This window comes from Cryptomeria japonica, chromosome 2 (assembly GCF_030272615.1).
Source record: "Cryptomeria japonica chromosome 2, Sugi_1.0, whole genome shotgun sequence".
NCBI classification, from domain to species: domain Eukaryota; kingdom Viridiplantae; phylum Streptophyta; class Pinopsida; order Cupressales; family Cupressaceae; genus Cryptomeria; species Cryptomeria japonica.
The window spans coordinates 674,237,181-674,248,989 of NC_081406.1; the positions used below are offsets into that span (position 1 = coordinate 674,237,181).

Below are 11,809 nucleotides of genomic sequence, written 5' to 3' on the forward strand. Positions count from 1 at the left end.
AATGAAAAATCAACGGTGTAAAACGCGCGACTAACATGCGTGTTAGTCCCTCCGTACTGCCTTTTTGGAGCCAGAATAGATGCGTCCTAAAGACAAGGCCCCATGCGGACACCTTCACTGCTTAAAATAAACAAAAACTAGACTTAAGCAGCTGCATAGGGACATAAGATAAGGAATTGAGAAGAGTCCTCCTTATGATCATCATTTACAAAAGGCTTTACCTTGGGCACAGGCGGCCACCTGAGTATACATTCAAGTAGAAGGCATTCTACCGAGTACCGAGTTACTGGAGCCTTCTTTTTATAGGCTTATGAGTTGCATCTAAGGTGTGAATTGCCTAAAGTGTGAGCCTTATCCCCTGCTGAAAAGTTTCCCTTATAGAGAAAGATATTAGTACTTATATTTGACGGCCCCGGATAGTACTTATATTTGACGGTCAAATTCGAGTTAAAATGAAAATTGAAAAAACAGGAAAGGAAAAACAAACAGTTATACAAGGCCCAACTGGATCGCCATGCATGGTCCAATTTGAAAATGCGGAGCCCAACTGGAAATCCTACCCCTAAACTCTTGGATCAGAAGATATTATAGTGTGTTTGGAATCCAAGGTATGAATTGTGCTTTTTAATATTTCAGTTCCCCTTTCAGTCTCACTGATGGGTTCTGTGCTCAGAATATGAAAAAGATTACACCTTTCCTGTGAATTCCAATCTTTAGAAATGAAGTGTGAAACGTGTTTGTGTCAATATCTAACCTGCAAGATTTTGAGGGTAATAATGTTCAGTTAATTGAATGTAAGTTCTGGGTATGGTAGTGCCAAGGATGGGGTATGTCGGTGTTGTCTTCTGACATTTTTAATGTGTTGGGTAATTTATGAAGATGAATGGACTCTGTGAAATTCATGAGCTACGTCTAAAGTGCTCAGTTTGAAGACTGGTAGAATTTGTGGTTCTGAAATTTTACAAAGGGTTTTAATTGTGTCTAATGATAGTTTTAACTTATAACTAATGCTATAATTTGTCATTTCTTTGCTAGACTTTGAACCCGTTTCGGGGCACCTGTTTGAGTCATTAGGATTTGTATCTGGTTGGAACCAAAACCAAATTCATTGTCTTTTTAAGAAACTGATCAGCGGGTAGAGTGCTTGGTTTTGGCTGGAAACTTGTTTCTGTTATTTCTTATTTGAAGGAGGTGGAAGACATGGATAGAAGGTTAAACAAGTAAGTGGTTGAGTCTTGACCGATTTGTTTAAGTTGGGTTTATCTTGAATCAAATCCTAGAGCTGGCCTCTGTAGGAAGACCATGTCTTTGAATGTTGACCTCATTTATGAAATCTTGAAGCGGGTGGATGGCATGACACTTGCAAATGTAGGATGTGCATCCTCTGTTTTTAAGTCTGTGACAACGGAAGAACACATTTGGGAGGAACTGTGCTGGTCACAGTGGCCTTCTACAAGAAATGAAGAAGTAATAAGTTTGATTTCTTCGTTGGGTGGTTTTAGGAAGTTTTATGCAGATTGCTACCCTATGATTTTTACCAAAGAGATGGTTTCAGCTGCCGAATGGAGTTCAGTATTTCCTGAAGAGGAAGAGGGGTGGCAGGAATGCTACGACAGTGATGATGGAGATCTGAATGCTGCTTCAGCTTCTGACTTTGTTTCAATTGTAGATGTGCATTACAGAAACAGAGCAATCTATTCCAAAATACTGTGGGGCATCCCAGGTGCAGATGACCTTCATGGTTGGTTCTTTAACTGCCCTTTCAGTATCAATGTGGTTTCTGACAGAGCTGGGGGTGACGGGGACCTGGTTAATATCTCTTCAGCGGATGGTTTGCCACCAATTTTCTCAATTGAGAGTGAGAGGAAGGATGGGAAACTCTGGGGAGAGTTGTCTAAGAATATAAGGCTTAGTTGGATTCTTGTAAACAAAAGGAAAAAGCAAGCTGTCAACCTTGCAAGTTGGAGCCCTCTTGGAGGGCAAAAGCATTGGCCTACTGATAATGATTTCCTTATAAGATTTGGTTCCATACTTCCCGCTGAGAATATTTTGCCTTTTAGGGTTGTTCAGTGTATCCTTGTGATGAAGTTTAGAATTTCACTTGATGGACTTGAGGGACGCTCTTATACTTTGAAGCTGACTGAGCTTGGCATGCAGTTGGAAGATATAGAGGGTGCCCATGTGAATGGACGGAATAGTTTGCTCATCCTTAAAAGAGCTATGAGCTGCTGCAGAACTATGAACTATGCTAATGTCTCAGAATCTTATCATCGATATTTGAAGGTGCGGAATGAACTGCAAGATGAGAAGACATGGAATGAAGGCTTGATTGATACACTTTGTGCTCTAGGTGGCATTTCTGCATTTGCCATTTGCTGTTTCCTTGTCATCTGAGATGGAAATCTCTAAATGCTATATTTTTGTTTGACTGTCGTAAACGTGTACAGGGTCAGTGGATTCTTTGTCCAGTGACAGTTCATCAATTTATTTCCACGCATTGATGTTTCAATTTATACTACTATCTTGTATTACCTTGGCTTCATCAACTGATGTTGCTATACAGGCATGGATTCTTCTCTTTTTTTTCAAATACACAGTCCTTTATAGTCAAAGGTAAATCTCCGCTCATATTCAAATTAATTAAGTTAATTCTTTTTCCTTCCCAATCTAAATATAAAGGAATTACCCTTAATGATCAAATTCCTGGGCAGATGTATCTGTGCATATGTACTTTGTTTACTAATCTCAGTCTAACATAGAATCATGAAATTTAATATTTATCAAAGCTCAGTTTTTCTTTGTATGTCCATTAAAAAGAACGATCGGTATATTATGAAACACTTGAAAAGTGCAAACTTAATTTTCTGGGTGCAAGCTAAAAGGGCCCAATTATACCTGATTTTGTTTTGTAACTAATCAAGAGAAAGAATTTGAACCATTTTAGGTTATGCTAGCCAAGAAGAAATATGAATTCTGGCAATATTTAGTAGTGGATGTATATAGCTCACTTTGCTCTTGCTCAGGCCAAATGAATTATGTGTTAGATGGATTATGAAGTTTATCATTGACATTGCCATTAAGAACTTAGTCCCTGGTCAATCATTGCAATAAACTATACTTGGCTAATAGTATGAATTGTAAGAACTATTGATCAACCCCATAGTAGCCCAAGATCACCTACTACCAAAACAACCTCGCACACAAGAGAGAAGCAATAGAAATGCTATGAAGCCAGGGAATTCTAAGATGCAAAATGGAATTGGTACAATATACAATGAAGAAACACTTGTTTTAAAGACAAGGATGAAACCCAAGGACATGCTAAGATCATGACAAGTGTCTTAATCCTATGATATGAGAACAAAAAGTAAATGACCCAAGTAAGCTTAAGTACGTAAGTGAGAATAGGGTCTTATATGAAACAAGTTAGACAATATACCATGTTCACATCATCACCCTTCCTTAAGTGCAACTTAGGGAGCACGAAAGAATGCAAAGATACAAGAAGGGTCTTGACTACAAGGACATTTTAAGTACCCATGTACAAACAAATCTCTCACAAGTGGAGTAAAAGAGAAGAACTTGTAGGGAAGAATCCTCTCCAAAAAAGGAGAGTGCAAACAAACATGTACAAGTGAAAGGAGGAGAACTCAACGTGACTCCCCAAAGATTACTTATGTCACCAATATACAATAGATATACCTCCAGTAGGAGAGGAAAAGAGAGGCCATGTATACCCCCTCTCCCCTCCCCTCCACTCCACTCCCCCCAAAGAAGTAGCTCCAATGCTAATGGTGAATGCTCGAAGATGATCTAAGTTTGGTAAAATTCTCCCTTAGGAAGAAACAATTCAGTGGTGTATGCAAAAACAAACTCACACTCCAAGTAGAGAAATGAGGGAAGAAGTCTCAAAATGTGTGCCTTTGAAAATTGCTCGCGTGCTCACATATTAGAAGCAAAGGATGTCACAATGGTCCAAAAAAACTGTGAAGCCTCATGCAGAACAATCTCCTAAGACAAGGATAACATGATAACAAGTTTGTTGTAACTATCATCAAAAGAGGAATTGAATAATCTCAAGTATGTCTGTCAAACCTCCAAAGATAGGACTCACAAAAGCATCTTGTGTTACCTATAAAAAAATCATCACACAAAGTTGAATTATAGAAACTGGAAACATCTTGCAGAATTGAAGTATTTGAAGCCATGGGAACGGTAAACTTTGAAAAAGCAAGAGGGGGAGGAGATGGAAGCTTAGCACAAGTCTTAAGAACCATGCTGTAATGTCCCTATTTTGAGATAGGATCTAATAATAAATAATAATAATAAATTAAAACATAAAATAATAAAAATATAATATAATATAATTAAAATGTAATTAAGTTCATGAATGGTCAAAAGGCATGGAATAAAGAGTTGCGACTCTCTCAAAAATGAGATATAAGAGGGAGAAGAGATTATTTGAAAGGGAAGGAGGAGGAAAGAAAGGAATGAAGCATGGGATCAAGGAAAAAGGAATGAAGCATGGGGATCAAGGAAGGATTAATGGAGGAAGGAAGGAATGGGAAGTAGATAAGGTTGTGTCCCTTTCAAAAGGCAAGAATTATGAAGGGTTGTACTATTTCAAGGGTGGAAATTGTGATAGGTTGTGTCTCTTGCCAAGGAGCAGGCATGATGAAGAGATGTGACCTCTCCCTCACATGGGAATATATAAAGGGGAGAAGGTTCATTTGAGGAAGAGAGGGAAGGGAGAAAAATCATTCCAAGCATTCAAGGATCACTCACTCACTCATCAATCATCTAATCAACAATCACTCAGTCCTCAACTCACCAATACCTCAAATCATCCAATCAAAGGAATTCATTGAATCAATCAATCACTCATACAAACAGCATCGGAGGATAGAGACTGGATAACTACTGCGATATTAACATACAGTTGTGCGATCATATATTCTGGTTGTGGTATGGTTTACATGCATAATTGCTATGTTTATATCTGCATTCTCCTGATTAATATATACTGCTGCTTATGATTATTCAACATAGCATAATGTTACTACTCCTGCATATTCATGACAAATTATAGGCTTCTGATAAGATTGTTTAATATGTTGTGAACATAGATCTGATTATGGATATTCTGTAGTTAAGTTGCTTTACCTGAGACTTTTGTATAACTAATTATAATCTGAGTGCTTCTCAGCCATGATAGAGGATGAGGAAGTTATCAGTAGGGGATGGTGTTGGGGTCACCTTCCAGGCACGCCACCTCATGGTATACAACTGGGGAGTCCCATGAGACCAAAGGGGTATGAAGGGTACTGCCTTTGGGTCTGTGAAGGATGGACTTTCTGGGCACCCTATGGTAAACCATCCTCACAATCTCTATCATGGTGAATGTCTATCTTAAAGAATAGGCAACCATAGGAAGTAGGATACAAGTGACAAGATCGAGGGGAACGGTGATAGATGCCTCACCAAGTATGCCACCTCATATGAATGGCACGAGCCACATGAGGCCAAGGGGGACAAGGTCTGCCCTTGGGCCCAGGATAGAGGGTCTCCAGGGCACCCTATCGAGTCATCCTATCTTAGTTTCCCAATGGTTGAACCTTCTCAAAATTATGTTAGGCAATCTTTGGTTGAACTTATACTTTTAATATATATATTTATTTATTGATGTTGTTACTTCCCAAATGAAGTTTTTATGAGTTATGATTTGTTGTGCGTTGCACACGCTCCCTGTCGCCGACAGGGTCCCCCTTCCTATTTTGAGCTTTTCGTCTTTGCCCTGCTAAGTTTCGCGTGGAGTGTTTCGCGTCTTTTCGAGCGAGTTCGCGACTGGTCCATAAAGTGATGATGTCAGGGAAGTGAGCCGATGAATCCTCCTGGCTAGTCTAGCCCTCGAGCGTGAGTGCCGAGAGTTTGTTCAAAGTTTTAAAAATCGCCTTGGATAAGCGTAAGGTAGTAGGAATTGGCGAAGCCCGCCAAGCAAGAGCAGTGCGCCTAAAGGTCGCACGAAGACCAAAGTCGCCGTTTTTCGCACAAGGGCTACGAAGCGGGTTGCATGGGGTTTATTCTCGCGAATGTTTGTAAGGATTTGAATGAAGGATGATTTTCACTTGCTGATGAAGGATCAAACTCCCTGACCAAAGCGTAGCTTGCCTGAATGCCTTAGGATTCCGAAGCCTCCAAAATCCAAATTTGTGGAATCTAGCGAAGGCTGGTCTGAGGTCAGAAATTTCACGTAAGTGTTCAAAATTGCCTTAGAGGCCAAATTTCGGACCCATTGGCCCAAAGGGGTTAAAATTTCACTAAGTTAAAATTGCCAAAATCACCCAGGGGGCCGAATTTCGGACCTTAGGGCGAAAATTTCAGAATTTGATGTTTCCCATTTGGTCCGAAAATAATGTGAAAGGCCTTTAAATGTTGTGAAAGGTAGCTCCAGGTCCAAAAATCACTAAAGAATGTCCAAATTCGGACCTTGGGGCGAAAGCTGGAGAGTGTGAAAACGCAAAGTATTCCCAAGCGGCCTCCAAGGTCCGAAAAACGCCTTAAAACCTCCATTTTCGGACCCTAGCTCCGAAATTTGAAATAAATGGCAAACGTGAAAGGTTGCACGAGGATGGTTGAGGTCCGAAATTCACCAAAAGTGGGTCAAGCCCCGAAATTCGCCTTAGGCTTTCATTTTCGGATCCTGGGGGGGGGGTAAGCTAAAAACGTAAAAAGTTTCGAAACCACGTTTAGGTTCGAAGTTTCTTTAAAATTTGCAAAATGTGTTTCAAACTCCGAAAAGCACTTGGGCGTCCATTTTCGGACCCTAGGGCGAAAAGTGTAGGTGCGAGATGTTGCAAAAGTGGGCTCAAGGTCCGAAATCACTTGAAATCCTTATTTTCGGACCTTGGAGCGAATATTATAAAAAGGGACATAAAGTGTCGAAAGTATTCCAAAACTGCCTTAAGCTCCGAAATCACTTTAAGCGCCTCATTTTCGGACCCTGGAGCAATTTCGGAAAAGGATATAAAGTGCGAAATCTTGCAAAGACCCCTCCAGGTCCAAAGTTCGCTTTAAGCACCCATTTTCGAACCCCAGCCGCGATATTTTAAAACCCATCAAATTTGCAAAGAAGGTATTTAGGTCTGAAGTTCTCCACGAAACGCTCCAAGTTTAGGTTTGCAAAATGCGCTTCAAGCGCCCAAGGCTCCATAGCGTTGAAATCGCGAAGTATACCTCAGGCTCGAAAACTCCATAAATCTCCAGAAGCGCGTTGAGGTCCGAAATTCCGATAAATAGAAGCGCGTTGAACTTCGATGTTTATTTGTAAATCGCGAAAGGGAGTTTAAATTCATTCAAAGCTCCGAAATTTAGAAGTGCGTTGAGGTTCGAGGTTAGTCCAAAGTTGCCAACAGCGAGTTAGGGGTTCGAAGTTTTTGCGAAATCGTTGAAATCCGAAAATATCTCCAAGGTAGCGAAAGCATTCAAAGCTCCGAAATTTGCAGGATCATCTTTTAAGTCCGAAAGTTTTACTTGCAAACAGTGCCAGTGCTCCGAAAACCTTCAAACGCCCAAAGCCCCAGCAGGTGAAAATCGCAAGCTTTCCAAATTGCAAAAGAAGAGGTGTTAGGTCCGAAGTTTTTGCCAAGGCGGTGACCTCTGAAATTCGCCAGAAGCCCGCAAATCGCGAAATGTAAAACGCGAAATTTGCGAAACTTGCAAAGAAGAAAGCGTTATTGAACTCCGAAGTTTGCCCTTGGGATTGAATGGAAGGCAAAATTTAAATTTCAAAGGGGTCTCCAAACTCTCCAAGGTCCGAAGTTGAAAGGTGAAATCATTCGAAATTTTAAAATCCTCCATTTCTCCAAAATAGCTGCGCGCAGGCCCAGATTGGGAAATTCAAAATTTGATAAACCCCCTCCATGCTGCTGCATTTCATGCGAAGGAGATCACGACAGATTTGAAACGAAGATAGAGCCATTTTGTGTAAATCATATTCAAGGTAAGGCGTTGTGTAAACTTTTCCAAAGCATCCAGGTTTGAATTGCCAATTGCCCAGGGTAAAAAAACTATTTAAAAATGATAAATTCTCTCTCGTCCAACAACCGCGAAAAAATTTGAACTAAAGAGATAACCGTTGGAATTCAAAACTTTGCAGGATCGTCCGTTCATTTCACGCGGCGAGGTCGGGCAATCTCTCGCCATCCGCTCTCATCAGGTAAGTACGCTTTGTCTCGTATGATCATTTGAAAATGCTTAAATCGAATAGACAAATGCGTGAAATTTGATCAAAATGCTTGAATTCTTGAAATCTGCATCTCTTTCGCTCATAAAAACGTTGTTCAAAGCACTCGAAATCTAGAATTCACTCCTAAGGCTTCACCGGAAATTGCATCTTCTTTTTTCAAACTTAGGAGAACTTTTCATGCTTTGTCTCTGTTGAAATTAATTCAAAATCCTGAAAGTGTTAAGTATAAATTCACAATAAAAAATCTTCATGAATGCTGTGGTTAAAATTGATCAAGTCCTTTTTAGCTAGAAACGTTGCCCCATATTTGATCTAAATTTTAAATTAATCTCGGCATGCTGGGGCATTTTGCTATCTAACCCGCATTACTTTTCTTGTATCACCTCGTAATCCGCGTTTGGCTGTGCAGGATAAATGCCTAAATCGATGGTGGAATCATCAAAAACGCCCTCTGCAGCCGAGACCTCACGAGCATCCAAATCAGATATCCCGCGTAAGGTTGAAAGGATGAAGTATCAATATCATAGGGGGGGATTGAGGGAGTCGAAGGTTCAGACCGTTTGGGACAACATTGGTGATACCGACCTTGGCCATATCGATATTCAGGACTTCAGGAATCGGGTCTTCTCACCCAACGCATATGGCAGGCCTAGGCAGATGGTGGAAAGTGGCATTGCCCAAGCGGCGGGATTTCCTCCAGCAATATAGAACTATGAATTAGTAGTAGAGGCTGCTCGACATTATGAACCGAATTCCAGACTAGTGCTCCTCGAGAATATGACCATCGTCGACTTCTCCCATGAGGCCATTGGTGATGCATTTGACATCCCCTTTCCAAACAATCCCACAGCTACAACCATAGATGAAGCACAAGGGGCATATGATATGAATCTGGCCCGATGCAAGGCACTGATCAACGAAGAATGGTTCAAGTAGAAAAGGCCTTCAAGCGCCAGAATTGTGAAAAAGACCCCCAGGAGTGATTTTCATAATGAACATGGGGATATGGTCACCTTACTCAGTCGAGTCATGGGACTTCCTAAGTCCAACTACTTTGAAGAGTGGATGTTCTATTTTACAGAGCAGGTCTTCGCCAGAAAGTCTAAGTTTGACTGGGCCAAGATCATAAGCGATAACATCCACACTCAGTTGATTGAGCTCGAAACGAAGAAGTACTTCACTATGACCTCTTATTTGGTCTATATGTTCGCCAAGAACCAGCCACTGCTAGGATTGATAATGAAAGGTGAAATCGGGAATGGGCCCGGTCAGGTGAAGGTCTATGATTGTTACCCGTAGCTGCACTACCAGGATATAGCTCAGAGGGAAAAGAACAGCCCGGCTTATGCAGTTGGTCAGTATGAACGCGTCAGTGACGCCTTCACAATGCGCTTGGTCAGGCTAATGCAGGGAGGGTTACACATAAGGCTCTCAGAGCAAGCTACTACTTTAGTACAGAGGTATGGAGCCTGGTTCATTCAGTTCCCAAGGTTTTTCTACATCCGAATAGCTGGCTTCGATGGTGCCCCTCTCCGACTTCCACGGTACCCAACCGACAAAGTGATTCTTATGGAGGTTGCAAGGCAATCACGCCCGACCGACATCTTACTCCGAGAAAGCAAGCAGGCTGGATTCACATTTCCTATGATCATAGGCAACCATGATGTCCACTTGAAGACCCCTACCCTAGCAGAGGAGTCCCTTGCAGAGCTGGCCTCTTATGGCCTACAGGACCATTTTCCAAGAAAATATTTCGATCATGATAATCTGGCAAAAAGAGCCTATGGTAGAAGATACAGAGAAAAGGAATCAGTTGAAGACTATTGGAAGAATTGCTATGATGACTACGAGGTCAGGCAATGGGAATATTCTAGACTGAGTGTGCAGCAGATGCGACTCTTTGAATACCATTGGGTCCCAGATTAGCTCACAGATTCAGGGAATTGCCTCCAGGTTCGAGAATTTGAAGTAGTAAGGCATCTCTTGCCAGGCGTTGATTGGTCCCAGGACCCAATCACTGATTTTGAGGCAGTCATGGCATCCCCAGCAAGGTACACAGATCAGTGGTTGCATCAGCAGATCGAAAGGCTAATCCATGAGGGAGTCTAGTTCACTTACCACTTAATGGGCAGCCTCGATTCTCAGTCTTCAGAAGATGAAGGAACATCTAGTGCACCCCGGGAAGGAACTGAGAAACCAGAGAAAAGGAAGAAGGCTAAGGCTTGCAGAGGGACTCGGACGTCCAAAAGAACAAGAAGGGAAAAGATTCCTATAAAGAGGCCAGAGGTCACTTCATCTTCAAAAGATCCCAGTTCGTCCGACGATGCTGTAGAATTGGATTGTATACCTGCTCCGCCTTCCTAGAGCGACATCGATGCATTTGAAGCCAATGATCCTCCTACGCCCGATGTGTTGGACACTGAGCTAAGAGCCCTCGAATTGACCGAACTGGGTAACCAAATAGAAGAAGGAGAAATTCCATCCACCCAGGGGGTCAAAGTGCATGAACCTACTCAACAGAGCCGTCACGAGTTGCTGCTCCAACATACAGCCAAAGATGACTCCACCGTCGAAGGAGAACAAAGGATAGATGAGACTCATGAGCTCGAAAGAGCTGAAGAACGACCATCACATGAAGATGTCAGGCAGTTGTTCAGCGAAATAGGGGAGAATTCAGCTGCAAGCAAAGGGCTTCACACCTCTTTCACTCCTTCGGTGGCAGGGCAGCTACGAATCTGTGGTCAATCGGTTGAGAACATTAGAGAACAAAATGTGGACTTAACCTTATCATCAACCCAAACAGTGCCTCAAGAGTGGTTGATTGCCAGAGCCCAGCGCAAGGCCGCCACCAAACCACCCATTGATCTAGAGGATATCTTCTCGCGTATAGATCAAGCAAAAGCTAAGGGGAAGAAAAAGCCCAGGGCATATTCTAGAGTAAAGACGAACAAAGGAACCGCACTCTTCATATTGCCACCCCGCCCGTAGACAAGCTAGCAGATCAGATAACACTGGCAGATTATAGCATCACAACTGTCCCCATCGGACGAGCCACTAAAGAGCAAGAAAAGGAAGAATTTAAGGATTCAGTGCAAAATGTACTCAGGCAGCTCGAAGAGATCACAGTTGAAAAGGACATGTATCGGGCCTGTGCTGAGCAAGCCGAAGGATACATCAATCAACTCCTAAGGCCATTGCACAATCCCTCCGAATCCCATATTCCCCCGATAGCATTGGCGCAAAGGACCACAACTGAATTTGAAGGAGTACGGGACACCGCAAAGGCCATCAAGGAATGGATGCAAGACATCAAGAAAAAGGGAGAGCAGATCCTTAAGGAAGTAAAAGAAATGGCCCTCCATTGAGAGCTCACTCTAGTCAAGTTATTGGAGGTAAAGAAGGAATCCCTTCACATGCACAAAGTGGCAGCCACTACCCTTCCCCTCATGAGAGCTCTTTTCTGGACACACGCGCAAATTCCTACATTATCCGCCATCCTAGATCCTCATAGCATTAGTGTTCTTAAGGAGTGGTACTGGACCATCACCATGAAGAATGACACCA

At 42.1% G+C, this 11,809-nt stretch overlaps 1 protein-coding gene across 1 annotated transcript; it reads left to right on the forward strand.

The window, feature by feature from the left end:
• Nucleotides 1-252: 252 nt before the first annotated feature.
• LOC131060606 (F-box protein At2g27310) lies at nt 253-2,612 on the forward strand. The gene is made up of 2 exons (XM_057993906.2): nt 253-608; nt 1,036-2,612. Exon 2 carries the CDS (start codon nt 1,303-1,305, stop codon nt 2,392-2,394), a length of 1,092 nt encoding a protein of 363 aa, XP_057849889.1. The 5' UTR covers nt 253-608; nt 1,036-1,302; the 3' UTR covers nt 2,395-2,612.
• Nucleotides 2,613-11,809: the final 9,197 nt, after the last annotated feature.

Excerpts from the sequence above, each read along its gene's own strand:
- LOC131060606 (XM_057993906.2), top strand. The coding sequence starts at position 1,303 with ATGTCTTTGAATGTTGACCTCATTTATGAAATCTTGAAGCGGGTGGAT.